At 51.0% G+C, this 13157-nt stretch overlaps 1 protein-coding gene across 1 annotated transcript; it reads right to left on the bottom strand.

The window, feature by feature from the left end:
- Positions 1–1890: 1890 nt before the first annotated feature.
- LOC120706478 (sulfoquinovosidase-like) lies at positions 1891–6419 on the bottom strand. Its single transcript, XM_039991138.1, has 5 exons — positions 5242–6419; positions 4311–4443; positions 3973–4188; positions 3369–3524; positions 1891–3249 (listed from the first exon to the last, which is right to left on the bottom strand). Exons 1-5 carry the CDS (start codon positions 6306–6308, stop codon positions 2134–2136), a joined length of 2688 nt encoding a protein of 895 aa, XP_039847072.1. The 5' UTR covers positions 6309–6419; the 3' UTR covers positions 1891–2133.
- Positions 6420–13157: the final 6738 nt, after the last annotated feature.

Genomic DNA, 13157 nt, shown 5'->3' with positions numbered 1-13157 from the left:
CGGCTCTAGGCGTGTAGGCCTGTTACTCCAGCGTATAGGAGGGCAGAGTTGGCGAAGGAGAAGCTTTCGGCCACGGGAGCCACCCCCGGGGGAGGGGGGTGTCTCTCTCCGGGAGAGGGCAGGGCCCGGTGGTGTAGTACGCAATTGGGCACCAGCATGGCATGTAAAAATAAAGCCATCTGGGTCCTCTCCTCCTAACCGGGAGTCTTGGGTTCACCCATCTCAAACTCCCCTGGCCAACTCTTACCACCACTTTTTTTTAAAAAAACATAATACAAACACGAACGCTTATATACACGCACACACTCACCCTAAACTACCCAATCCCATCTCTACGGATACAGAAAGAATAGCGTCTTATGAATCCTGAAATAAATTCAGAAAAGTGCGAGCATCCGTGCTGAGGACTCGAACCCGAATGGACAGGTTAAAAAAAGCCTTACTAGTTGAACTACGTATTTTTTCATACTATAATTTTAAATTTTAAATTTGTGAAAATTTAAATTTTTATATTGCAAAAAGATACTCCCTCCATTTCAAATTATAGATCGTTTTGACAAAGGATAAATCTTTGTCAACACGACCTACGATTTAAAACAGGAGTACAAAATTCCATCTGGTGGCCCATTAGAAAAAAAACAACAGCAATATATACGTTTTACATAAATTAAATCACATGAGGATCTCACATGTTGCTTGTAAACATACACAGCCCGTACTCCATCCGCAGCTTGCTTCCGTTACCGAGCTCGAGAAGTTAGCTCGTATTGCGCCGCACTGCACAAATCGTAGTACTCGTTGCCGGTCAATTACTTTGAGTCCATCTGCATAGTTAGTCGGCACCGTATTTTATGAAAACTAGGGTGCTTGTGGAAATTTTGAAAACTCCAACAGAGACTACAGGATCCTCATCCAAAGGCAGCGGAGAGAAATGGGGAATTTTTTCATCTAAACCCCGCACCGACCCACCGGTTGTCTGGCTGTTTTGCAGATCACCCTCTACGTCCCGTCCGTTTGCCTCTGTCTCGAGCCTCCATCATGAGGGAGTCGGACGTTTCGTTTCCTTTGCCGCCGGACCGTGCAACGAAGCCAAGACCGCCGCTTCCTGCCCTAGGCGCTGGCGCCCTCCAGCTCGAACAGGCAAACGGACGAGACGGAGGGGTGATCTGCAAAACAGCCAGGCAACCGGTAGGTTGGTGCGGGCGGCTAGATGAAAAAATTCCTCACCTCTCTCCGCTGCCTTAGGATGGGAATCCGGTGACCTCCGTTGGAGTTTCCAAATTTTTCACGAGCACTCTGATTTCCATAGGATACGGTGCCTAGTCATCGACTGCAGGTAGTTCTGCAGGCAGCAGGATTTATTTGTCAGAAACGATTTCATTTGTCGTCAGTATGTCACTCGATCAGTACTATATACCTAGAAATGCAAATCAATCGATGCGATTTTATTCAGGAAAAGCTAGCTAAGAATGCAATTCACATGTATCCCTACTACCTGCATGTTTCCGATGAGATGTGAGCGTAATTCCCGGCACGCAGGTACGAGTGAGCATAATTCCCACAGTAATTCAACAAATATAATTTTTCTCTCACACCAAACCAATATTATTTTTCTCTCACACTAAACCAGTACCAACCACCAGTAATTTTCTCTTACAACACACCAGCACCGGCCACCAACCGCAGCCAGCAGAACAGAGCGAGAATCCTCGCATCCCAAATCATGATTTCCCCTTACAATTGGTGGCACTTTCCAAGATCCATGAATCCACGTCGTTTTGATATATGTAACTGTTCTTTAAATATTTTCCAGTTTTTTTTTGTTAGCAAGGAATTCTCCAGTCTGAACAATTTGTGCGTAATCGATTCATGCTGTTGCAGAGCGTAGAATTATCACATTTTGAATCGCTTTTTTTCTGCTTGGAATTTCCAATTTCCACATGGACTCCCCCTGGGTGTTCACGCCCTCCCAACTCCCCTCGCCAAGTCTCACCACTTCTTTTTTTTACTTCTGCAATTTTTAAGCACCGAATTTTCAAATCGCAAAGACTATTTCCACGCAGAACCCAAATTCCATCCTCTTTCCCCTTCAAAAAAAAAATGTTGGCCAATCTACTGTACACTTGACACAGATCACAGCACCTTGAGATCTCTCAAGTTGCTTAAGAATCTGTCGCCGACCGGTGATCCAGCCTTCACGAACACGGCCGGGTACCCCACCGGGGCCCGGACCTCGGCCTCGAACCCGCCCTGCGCCGCCGCACCGCCGTACTCGTCGCCGGTCCAGACGTGCCGCCACGCGCCGCCGCCGGCCGGGAAGTAGGCGGTCACCGCGCTCCTGCCCTTGTCCAGCACCGGCACCACCAGCATCTCCGTCCCGACGAGGAACTGCTGGTACGTGAGCGCCTGCACGCGCTCGTCGGCCGGGTAGTGCAGGAACAGGTGCCGCGCCACGGGGAGCCCGGCCGCCGCCGCCTCGCCGACGAGCTCCGCCCGGTAGAACTCCCAGGCCTTGTAGAGCTTGGCGCAGCGCGCGAAGTGCGCGAGCGTCCGGGCGCTGGAGTAGAACTGGCAGTTGGCGGCCGGCCTGTTCCCCTCGTGGGTGCGGAGCACGGCGGTGAAGGCGTTCACCTCCATCCACCGGAGGAGGAGCTCCTCGCCGCGGCGGTAGCGGAGAAGCGGCGGCAGGTCCACCGTGCAGTAGCCGCCGGCGTCGCTGTGGTTGAGCGGGAACCCGGAGAGGCCGCCGCTGAGGAGCCCGACCACGCTGCTCTTGATGCCGTCGTTGGCCTGCCAGCTCACCATCTGGTCGCCCTCCCAGAACAGCATCGCCCACCGGGAGCTCTCCCGGAACCCCGACCGCACGAAGAACACCAGGCCGTCGTCGTCGTCCTCGGCGGCGGCGCTGCGGCCGGATCGCCACTCGTCGGCGAACTCGCGGTTGACGCGCGCCCAGAGCTCCGGGTACCGGTTGTGCGCGGCGACGGGGTCCTTGCCGGAGTGCAGCCGCGCGTCCAGCGGGAGGCCCTCGCCGAAGTCGGCCATCCAGCCGCTCACGCCGTCGTCCGCCATGCCCCGCAGGATCCTCTTGAACCACGCGCGCGCCTCCGGGTTGGTGAAGTCGAGCATGGCGACGTCGAACGCCGTGTTGGGCATCATGTACGGCTCGCCGGCCTCGTCCTTAACCAGGATGCCCAGCTTCTTGGCCTCCTCGAACAGGTGCCTCTTCGTGTTGGGCTTCTGATCCATCTGAGAAAGCAGGCGTAAACAAAATTCAGAATCAGTAACGCAATGCACGCTGCAGAGCACCTTTCTGAAAGAGTGAATTCCAGTAGAATTCAGAAGAGGCTCTCTCGTTCCGAACGTACCGGTACGAGGCAAGGATTGCAGTAAGTCATCGTCCTAATGCCGCTGCGTCGAAGGTCGTCTACTAGATCCCTCCATCCATGGTAATGAACATCATCAACCTCCCAGTTCCACCAGAGCTGAGACCCAATTGCCGTCTTCCTCTGGCCAACCCAGTCCTGCATCGAACACCCAATGGGCAGCAGTTCAGAGCCGGTTCAGAGTTCAAACTTCAGACTGTGGGTGTGTTTTCCGTTTTCCAAAAATTTTGGAAACAGAATCTTGGAATTTAGAAGTACTAAATGAAATCTATTTATAAAACTTTTTACACGGATGGGTTCTAAATCGCGAGACGAATCTAACGAGCCTAATTAATCCATCATTAGAGATTATTTACTGTAGCACGACGTTGTCCAATCATAACCTAATTAGGCTTAAAAGATTCGTCTCGAAATTACACCGGGGGTTATGGAATGGGTTTTGTCAGTTATCCACACTTAAGACTTTTAATTAGTGATCAAACGGTCGAAATTACTGTAGCGCTGGAAATCTTTTTGGAATTTTAAGAGGAACTAAACACGAGCTGTATTAGGATTAGCATGGAAAAGGCCCTTTTTTCTGTCAGACCTGTAGCCAGAATGCTGAAACTGGGACATCGTAATCCTGGAGCTGTTTCCAAACCCTGCGAACGGCGTCTGTGCCGCCCTGCATGCCGACGATGGCACCGGATGTGATCCACCTGGGAAGAACAGGTGGCCTTCCAGTTGTCTCCGTGTAGCTGGTGAGGAGTTGGGTTGGTGAGTCACCGTCTAGTATTCGCCCTTGAACAGAATTTCCATAAATCTGCAAATTAAGAATAATGGAAGCACTCGATGCGCTCGATCATGGCACCGTGCTCTCAAAGTGTTTATCAGGAAAAGGAACAACATTGGCTTTGTAATTTTGTAGTCCGGTGAAATGGCTACCTGAATCTGTACTCTGTCAGGTTTCGTCAGGTCGAAAATGGAGTAGTCGTATCCTTCAAGGTATAAAGATCTCATCTTTGAGGTCATGTAGAAGGGAGAAGGGGCATACGTGGTACTCCAGTTTCCTCCTGACCTAGAGAAAACCACAAGGAAGAATGCGCTAAATCATCTCCAAAGTCAAACAAAAAGTTGGCGCCAGTTGACCTACATCAGCACTAACACTGCAAGGTCATAATGTTTTTAAATCATTATCAGGAAAAAGGATCTAGAATTTGTCCTTGAAAGTTGTTCAGCGCAATAGTCGGCTTTATCAAGAAGGGGGCATTATTCACTCTTTTTTTTTCCTCACCTACGATAACTAAGAACTCCAAGCACAGTAGCACACACGCACAAGAAACTGTAGCGCAAGTAGACGCCACAATCGTTGTCGACGTGAAGAGTTTGTTTGTAGCTCAGACTTCAGACTAGAAGCTTCAGAAACCACAGTTCCTTGCTGAAATTGTTCATTTCAGACCAGACACTGCCAGTGTCGTTGTCGACCTTAAATCTGCCTGCAATAAGCGGCGCGACCCAGATGATTGGATAAGCTCAATTGCTCGGAAACCTGCTGCCCATCCATCCAGACTTGCAGGGCTGGTCCTGGAGCTTGACTCGCATAACAACGCAAGCTATCCCATACTGCTCAGTAATGGGCCTAATGGCCTCACCAGACCTGAAAGAACCTTTGTTTCCGACTAAATTTGGCGGTGTAAGCGAAATTGATTTTTCTTCAAATTCCATTGTAGTAGACTGTTCTTCGCAGACCAGACACAAAAATCTTTGGTTTGGATTTGAATTTTCTTTTCCTCCACTCTGACGCAATTTTTTTTCAAACTTTGATGCGGTCAGCTGTAAGGAGCTGTCAGATTATGCGAAGAAGTTTTTTTTTTACCTGTAGCTGACGAGGTTGGCGGCGAACGTGATGGGCTGGTCTCCCCTGCCGATGCCCTGCTCCTGCACCAGCACCGGCACGCGCTTCCCCTTGAACTCCACGCGGCTGAACTGCTCGCCGAACCCGTAGAACCGCTCGTCGCGGCTGCTCGCGTACGTCAGGAACACGCGGTTGAACTCCTCCGGCGGCCGCGCCTCCGCCCTCCCCAGCTCCGGCGGCAGGAGCGCCGAAGCTTCCTCGCGAATCGGGGCCAGCAGCCTCGTCTTCTTGCCGGTGGCTCGCTGGACGCGTGCGGACAGACGAAGGCGCAGGCTGGGCCGGTGGATCCTCGGGGTTGTGGTCGCCGTCGCCGTCGCCGGGGGCGACCTGGCAGGGTCCGCGTGCGCGCAGGTCCACTGGTAGTCGCCGATCCTGACGCTGAACGCGACCTGCGTGTCGGTCTTCTCCTCGAGGAGGATCCAGTACCGCGCCGAGAGCGCTGGCCTCCCCGCCGCCGCGCCGCGGGCGCGGCGGCCGGCGCAGCAGCTGCACGACGCGGGGGAGGGCTGCCTGGCGGACAGCAGCCCGGTGATCAGCAGCACCGGGAACCGCGTCGCGTCGGACGCTCGGAACGCGGCGGCGCGCAGCGGGCCGGCGCCGGCCTCGGCGTCGCAGCGGTAGAAGGCCCTGATGCTGTCGACGTGCTGGCGGTGGGGGACGAGGCGGGCGCGGCCGTCGCGGAGCGCGAAGGAGCCGCGGCACTCGTCGGCCTCGGTGGCGGCGGAGGCCGCGGAGAGGAACGCGACGCCGGGGACGCTCCCCCACATCGCGCGGGGCGGGTCGCCGCCGCCTGATGGTACCCTGGACAGGGACGCCTGGCCGCCGAGGGACGGGTCCCAGCGGAGGCGGAAGCGGGCCCCGACGGGGAAGTCGTGCGCGTGGGCGAGCTTGGAGGCCGGGGCGAAGGAGAGGCGCGGGGCGGCGTCGCCATTTCGGATGGCGGCAGCGGGGACGGTGCGGGGGAACGGGTTGTTGAGGCGCGCGTGGTGCTTCTTGGCGGTCTTGGGAGGCGCCGCTGGGGACGCCATGGCAACGGTGGTGATGGCGCGCGCGGGAGAGCGGAGAGGAGGATCCGCCGGTGCTCTGCTCGGTCCAAGCCGATTGGCTGAAATAGATTCGAGAATGAGGGTGGTGGGTCCAAACGGTGGGGCAGGGGCGGTGGGCCCGCCGCCCGGAGAGCACGCGGCTCGTTTTTGACTGACGTGCCGTCCGTATTGGTCTCTGGTCGAAATTGCTAGATTTATCCTGTTCAAGAAGTAGGATTTTTTGAATATGTACCAAATCTTACAGGACTTCAAAGAAATTTCTACATCTCAATCTGAGGGCTGATGAACTTGCCTATGAAGTCAAATTTGATAAACTTCATGGTTTTGACTTTTGAGCAATACAATATAATCATTCCTTACTCAATCCCATGAGAAACACATATATATTATTCTTGGCTAGCTACGGGTCGCTCTCTCCCCCCGCGTCACTCTCTCGCAGGGGCTGCGACTCGGGGGCTCCTCGCCTGCGCCGCAAAGGTCCGCTCCGGGCCCTTCCGTGGCGGCCGCTGCCGCCGGCGTTCACGCTTCCCTCTCTCCTGTCCACCTCCCTTCCTCCCTCCTCCCCTTGCACTACCCCAACCCCGTCGTCCTTGGCCGCCGCCAGCAGCCGGGACCGGATCCGGCCTGTCGGTGTTTACCGCCAAATCTGCTCAGGAATACCCTTAGCAGTAGGGTTTGTAGGTAGGGATCGATGGTTCTGGAACTCGATGGTGCAAGAAACACAAAGATTTAGATAGGTTCGGGTCGCGAGTTGCGTAATACCCTACGTCCTGTGTGGTGGTTTGTATTGCTTTTGGTGTAGATGTGTTTCGAGATGGTCCCTATCCGCCCTTATATATCCGGGGGAACAGGGTTACATGAAAAGTTCTAGTCGAGTACAGTTGGAGTCCTACTACATCACGATCGGGTAGTTTTCTTTGTACTGCAGTTAGTTCTACGCCTATTCGGGTAGTTTACAAGAGAGGTAAGGTACATCCATGAGCTATCCCTTACTCTAGAACATTCTACGCCTGTGAGCAGTCCTGCTGCCCCAGGTCTGACAAGCCCCCGAGCTCTTCGTAGCCGAGTCCTGCAGGTGTCGAGTATTTGACGGGGCGTCTTCGAGTACTTCAATTAGTCTGAACATCTTTCTGATTGATTCTGGTTCTTCCTTCAGATACGTCGAGTAGTCCTTCAAGTACTTTCGTTTGCCTCGAGGCTGTGAGGTGCTCATGCCCTAAAATATTGATCATATATGGTGCGCGAAGTACTCGCGCTCCATATAGAGTATCCCCCGAGCCTTAGGTTGAATCGTAGAATCAGTCTGAGGGTCACTTCAGTTTTTTTCTTCATATTTTTCAAAAAATTTGAAAAATAAATCTCTGATACATATATTCCGCAGCCCCTGAGTCTTGAATTTAAATCCCTCCATTTAGATTTAAGAATCAATGAAATCTCGTGGCAAAAACTGAAAACTTTCCTGAGAAGGAAAGAATCCGTTGGCATCCCAAATATTCACGAAATTACCCTTGAAGACCGTATAATGTCGGTTGAAAACTTCTGAGGTTTTTACCCCTTGAACTCCTGGCCGCCGTCAGACTCAGATTCACATTCATCTCTTCTCAGTCAAAATCCAAAAGCCCCTCTCGTAGCCCCCGAGTTAAAACTCGTGACTGTAAGATGGCTCCCAAGAAGAACAAATCCAAGATTGAAGAGGAAACGACCGCCAATTTGTCCACAGGTTGGCGCAAAAGCAAGATGTCTGAATTACTGGTCCGAGAGTTGGAGAATATGGGTCTCCTCCAAGAGCAGGGCGTGAGCCAATGGCGCACTGGTGAAGGAGAAGATTACCCTATGTAAGGTACTCTTGAGACCGTTATGTTTCGCGATTTTGTAGAACGTGGTCTCACCCTTCCTGTGTCATAATTTTTCTATAGACTGCTTCAGTTCTGGGGAATTCAATTACACCATCTCACTCCCCAATCCATCTTGCATCTTTCAATTTTCACTCATTTCTATGAGGCATTTCTTGGAATTCTCCCCCATTTCCACCTTTTTCAACATTTCTTCTTCCTTGTTCCTGTTCCAAATGCCACCAATCCCGCCGTCGTCGGGGGATGTGACTTGGTACTCCACCCTAAGAATCGAGGCGAGTACTTGGCTTATGATCCGGTGAGTAAAGGAGCCGAATGGAAGAAGTTCTGGTTCCATGTTGGAAACTTTGAATCCCCACTTCCAGGAAGGACTGCTGGTGCCCCCCAAGTCCAGGAGAGCTGGTGGAGTAGAGGACCTGGTGGCAAGCAAGTTGAAGCCATTCTTCGTGCGATTGCCATTGTTAAGAAAAAAGGGAGTCACTGGAGATCATGTGGTCTTCTCGTTTATCGGTTGCCGGACGCAACCTCTTCTGCTGCGACAACATCCTGCCTTTAGATATGAAGGCACGAAAGATCCCACTAGGATGTCACCAGAGCCAATGGCTCAGTCTGAAGTAATCAAGAGATGCTGTAAAGTACTCGATAACTTCGACAAGTCTTTTGCGCTTCCAACACTCTTCTCGGCACAGAATCCTCTCGAGAATACCTGGGTACGTGAGTTGGAGACCATGTCGAGTACTTGTAGTTAACCATTCATGATCTTCTGACTAATTCTTGGCCTTTTTTCTGTAGAAAAATTATAAATCCTGGTATTGCATGCCGCCGACTTCTGTAGATGCTGATTCTGATGTCAGCAAGAAACGGAAAGTGACTCCCGGATCAATATTACAAAGAAAAGTTTCTCGTCTCGATGCCAGCCAGTGAGTATATAATATTTTGTTGGTTTTATCCTCGTTGCCTCAGCTGTCTCATACAAAATCTTGCTTGGCTAGGGTTCAACATCTTCCGGCACAAGAGAAAATTCAGGTCCAAGACTTCCGCAACTGGGTGTCGAGTAGTTTAGAGGGAACTAGTCGATCAGCCCCCGAGTCTCCTGTAATTGGGTTGATCGAAACTCCAGCTGCCAGTTTGCCTAGTACAGACACAGCTGAAAAACCAAGGGAACCAACCCTTGAAGCACCTAAACATACTCCAGCTGCTGTTGAAGGAGCCTCCAATGCTGGTGGGTCTGGAAGTAATGGGGCTGAAGGGTCGAAAAGTCCTTTCGTTCGACTGGTACCTTTCCAATTTATGCCTCAGTCAACCCAGGAAGAATTGGGAAAGGAACTATTTGATGATCCTTTGTTGACTGTAGACAACCCATGAAGTTTACCGCCAAGCCTGCTCAGGGATACCCTTAGCAGTAAGGTTTGTAGGTAGGGATCGATGACTCTAGAACTCGATGGTACAAGAAACACAAAGATTTAGACAGGTTCGGGCCGCGAGTTTGCGTAATACCCTACGTCCTGTGTGGTTTGTATTGCCTTAGGTGTTGATGATTGTTTGGAGGGGGTCCCTGCCCGCCCTTATATATCTGGGGGGACAGGGTTACATGGAAAGTCCTAGCCGAGTACAGTTGGAGTCCTACTACAACACGATCGGGTAGTTTCCTTTGTACTGCAGCTAGTTCTATGCCTATTCGGGTAGTTACAAAAAAGATAAGGTACATCCATGAGCTATCCTTACTCTAGAACATTTTATGTCTATAAGCAGTCCCGCTGTCCCGGGTCTGACAGAGGAAGAAGGGAGACTGTCCGGTTGCTTTGCTAGGCTGCGTTTGCAGCCCCCAGACCACATGGGGTAATTCTTGAATCCACTTGCCACCTTTCTTGGTGTTAGCGTCGTAGAGTCTTTTCTTCAAGCCGTCGAGTACTAGGCCATTGATACGCTCTACTTGACCATTTGCTCGAGGGTGAGCCACTGAGGCATAATTGACCTCGATGCAAGAGTTGTCCTAGAAATCCCAAAACGACTGAGACGTAAAGTTAGAGCCAAGATTTGTGATGATGGTATGAGGGAAACCAAACCGGTGGATGATGTCAGATATGAAATCCACTGCTTGATCTGATGAGATCATGACAATAGGCTTGTACTCGATCCACTTGGTGAATTTGTCGACTGCTACCAGCACATGATTGAATCCTCCTGGAGCTACGGTTAATGGTCCGATCATGTCCAAACTCCAACAGGCGAACGGCCATGATGGAGGGATTGTTATCAGGTTGTGTGCTGGAACGTGAGTCCTTTTGCCAAAGAATTGACAGCTTGGGCATCGTCTGACAAGGTCTTCTGCATCTGAAACGGCTGTTGGCCAGAAGAATCCTGACCTGTAAGCCTTGCCGACTAGTGTCCTTGACGCAGCGTGGTTGCCGCAAACTCCTTCATTTATCTCCCTGAGGATGTCTTTGCCTTTTTCAAGGGTAACACATTTCATGAGGATGCCGGAAGCAGAGCGCTTTATAAGTTGTCGCCGACGAGAACGAAACCCTCACTACGCCTGATGATGCGGGCAGCTTCAGCGCTTTTGTGATCGACATGTGGTGGAAGCTTGAATTCCTTGATGAAGTTGATAAACTGAGTCCGCCAATCTGCTTCAATCATCAGCACTTCTCTGACTATGGCCGGGGCCTTCGTGTTAGTAGCTTGTTGGCTTTGTTGCTTGACTGATGGGTGGTGAAGTTCATGGATGAAAACTCCTGGTGGAATAGCTGCTCGAGTGGACCCAAGTTTGGAGAGGACATCGGCTCCCACGTTGTTGTTGCGATCGATGTGGTGGATCTCCAATCCTGAGAACTTGTTTTCAAGCTTTCTAATTTCTGCAACGTATGCGTCCATTGTATCCTTGTTGATGTCCCATTATTTATTGACTTGTTGAATGACGAGTAGTGAATCACCATAAATAAGTAGTCGCTTGATGCCGAGAGATACTGCTAGTCGGAGGCCGTGTAGCAATGCCTCGTATTCAGCTTCATTGTTGGAGACCTTGAACAGAATTTATAACACATACTTCAATTGTTCTCCCTTGGGGGAGATGAACAAAACTCCTGCACCGCCTCTGTCGATCTTGAGTGAGCCGTCGAAGTACATCACCCAATGCTCTGGAATGTTCTGGGGTGCTGGAATTTGATTTTCCCGCCATTCAGCCAAGAAGTCTACTAGTGCCTATGACTTGATTGCTGTTCTTGGCTTGAAGTTGATTTCCAAGGCTCCCAGTTCAACTGCCAACTTTGAGATTCGTCCAGTGGCATCCCGATTGTGGAGTATATCCCCCAATGGGAAGTCAGTTATGACCGAGGTCTTATATTCATCGAAGTAATGCCGGAGCTTCCTGGAGGTGATTAGAATTCCATACAGAAGTTACTGAATTGATGGGTATCTAACCTTTGATTCAAAGAGTACTTCGCTGATGAAATAGACTGGTCTCTGAACACCGTAAGCGTCGGCTTCCTCCGATCGTTCGACTACTATCGCCGTACTGACTACGTGGGTAGTCGCAGCGATGTAGAGGAGTAATTCCTCACCAGGCAGTGGAGCTGTTAGAATCAGCGGTGACTGGAGATGATGTTTGAGACTCTCGAGTGCTTCTACGGCTTCTGTAGTCCACTCGAATTTGTCTTGTCACTTTAGGAGTTTGAAGAAGGGTAATCCCCGTTCGCCAAGCCTGGACAAGAATCGATTCAAGGCTGCCATGCAGCCTGTAAGCTTCTGGACGTCCTTGATGGTGGCTGGAGCGTCCATGGTTGTGATGGCATTGATCTTCTCTGGGTTAGCCTCAATTCCTCGGTTACTGACGATGAATCCGAGTAGTTTTCCAGAGGGTACACCGAAGACGCACTTGGTTGGGTTGAGCTTCCAGCGGAATTTTCGGAGGTTGTTGAAGGTCTCTTCCAGGTCAGTAATGAATTGATCCTGGGTCTTCGTTTTGACAACGACAACGTCAACATAGGCTTCAACATTGCGATGTAGCTGATCGGAGAAGCACAGCTGTATCGCACGCTGGTAGGTGGCGCCAGCGTTCTTCAACCCAAAGGACGTGGTCTTGAAGGAGTATGCCCCGTAAGGGGTGATGAAGGCCGTCTTGATTTGGTCTTCTTTTAGGGCGATCTGATGATACCCTGAGTAGCAGTCGAGGAAAGATAACAGGATGCATCCTGCTGTTGAGTCGATTACTTGATCAATGTGTGGTAGCCCGAAAGGATCCTTTGGGCAGTGCTTGTTTAGATCAGTGTAGTCGACGCACATCCTCCACTCGTTGTTGTTTTTATTCTGGACGAGTACAGGGTTGGCCAACCAATCAAGATGGTAGACTTCCTTGATGAACCCTGCTGCGAGTAGTTTTGCCAGCTCTTTCATGATAGCTTCACGCTTGTCCGGTGAGAACCGCCGCAACTGTTGCTTCTTCGGTATGGCTTTAGATTCGACTTTTAAGGCATGCTCGATCAACTCCTTGGGCACCCCTGGCATATCCGCTGGTTTCCATGCGAATACGTCTCGGTTGGCCCTAAGGAAGTTGACGCGCTTGAGTTCCTATTTGTCACCCAGTCCTGCTCCGATGATGGTTGTTTTGGAGTCGTTACCGGTTGGTTTAACTGATGGATGACTTGGCTTCTTGGAAGGTATCGAGTCCTTGAGTGAGAGTTCCTTGGCAGTGGCATGTATTTCACTGACAGAGCTAGGAACCCAGATAGTGGAGGCATGATCTATTGCTTCCTTGTCACACTCAAAAGACTTGAGGAGGTCTTCACGTAATGAAAGGACTCATGTGTTGACTGGCATCTTGAGGAGTAGGTAAACATAGTGTGGTATTGCCATGAACTTGGCTAGTGCAGGTCTTCCCAAGATAGCGTGATAGGAAGATTCGAAGTCGGCTACTTCGAACTGGATGTACTCTGTCCGGAAGTTCTGTTCTATACCAAATGTGACTGGGAGAGTAACCGAG

Source organism: Panicum virgatum, chromosome 5K, assembly GCF_016808335.1.
Source record: "Panicum virgatum strain AP13 chromosome 5K, P.virgatum_v5, whole genome shotgun sequence".
Taxonomy (NCBI): Eukaryota; Viridiplantae; Streptophyta; class Magnoliopsida; order Poales; family Poaceae; genus Panicum; species Panicum virgatum.
The sequence above is the reverse complement of the archived record's forward strand: the minus strand, read 5'-3'. Positions and strand labels throughout refer to the sequence as shown.

Bases quoted from the DNA above. Each gene is read 5' to 3' on its own strand.
- LOC120706478 (XM_039991138.1), bottom strand. From the start codon at position 6,308: ATGGCGTCCCCAGCGGCGCCTCCCAAGACCGCCAAGAAGCACCACGCG. The intron at 3,525-3,972 runs GTCTGACAGAAA...TGTTCGATGCAG, and splicing joins TTTCAGCATTCTGGCTACAG to GACTGGGTTGGCCAGAGGAA. The intron at 3,250-3,368 runs GTACGTTCGGAA...CTGCTTTCTCAG, and splicing joins GCAATCCTTGCCTCGTACCG to ATGGATCAGAAGCCCAACAC.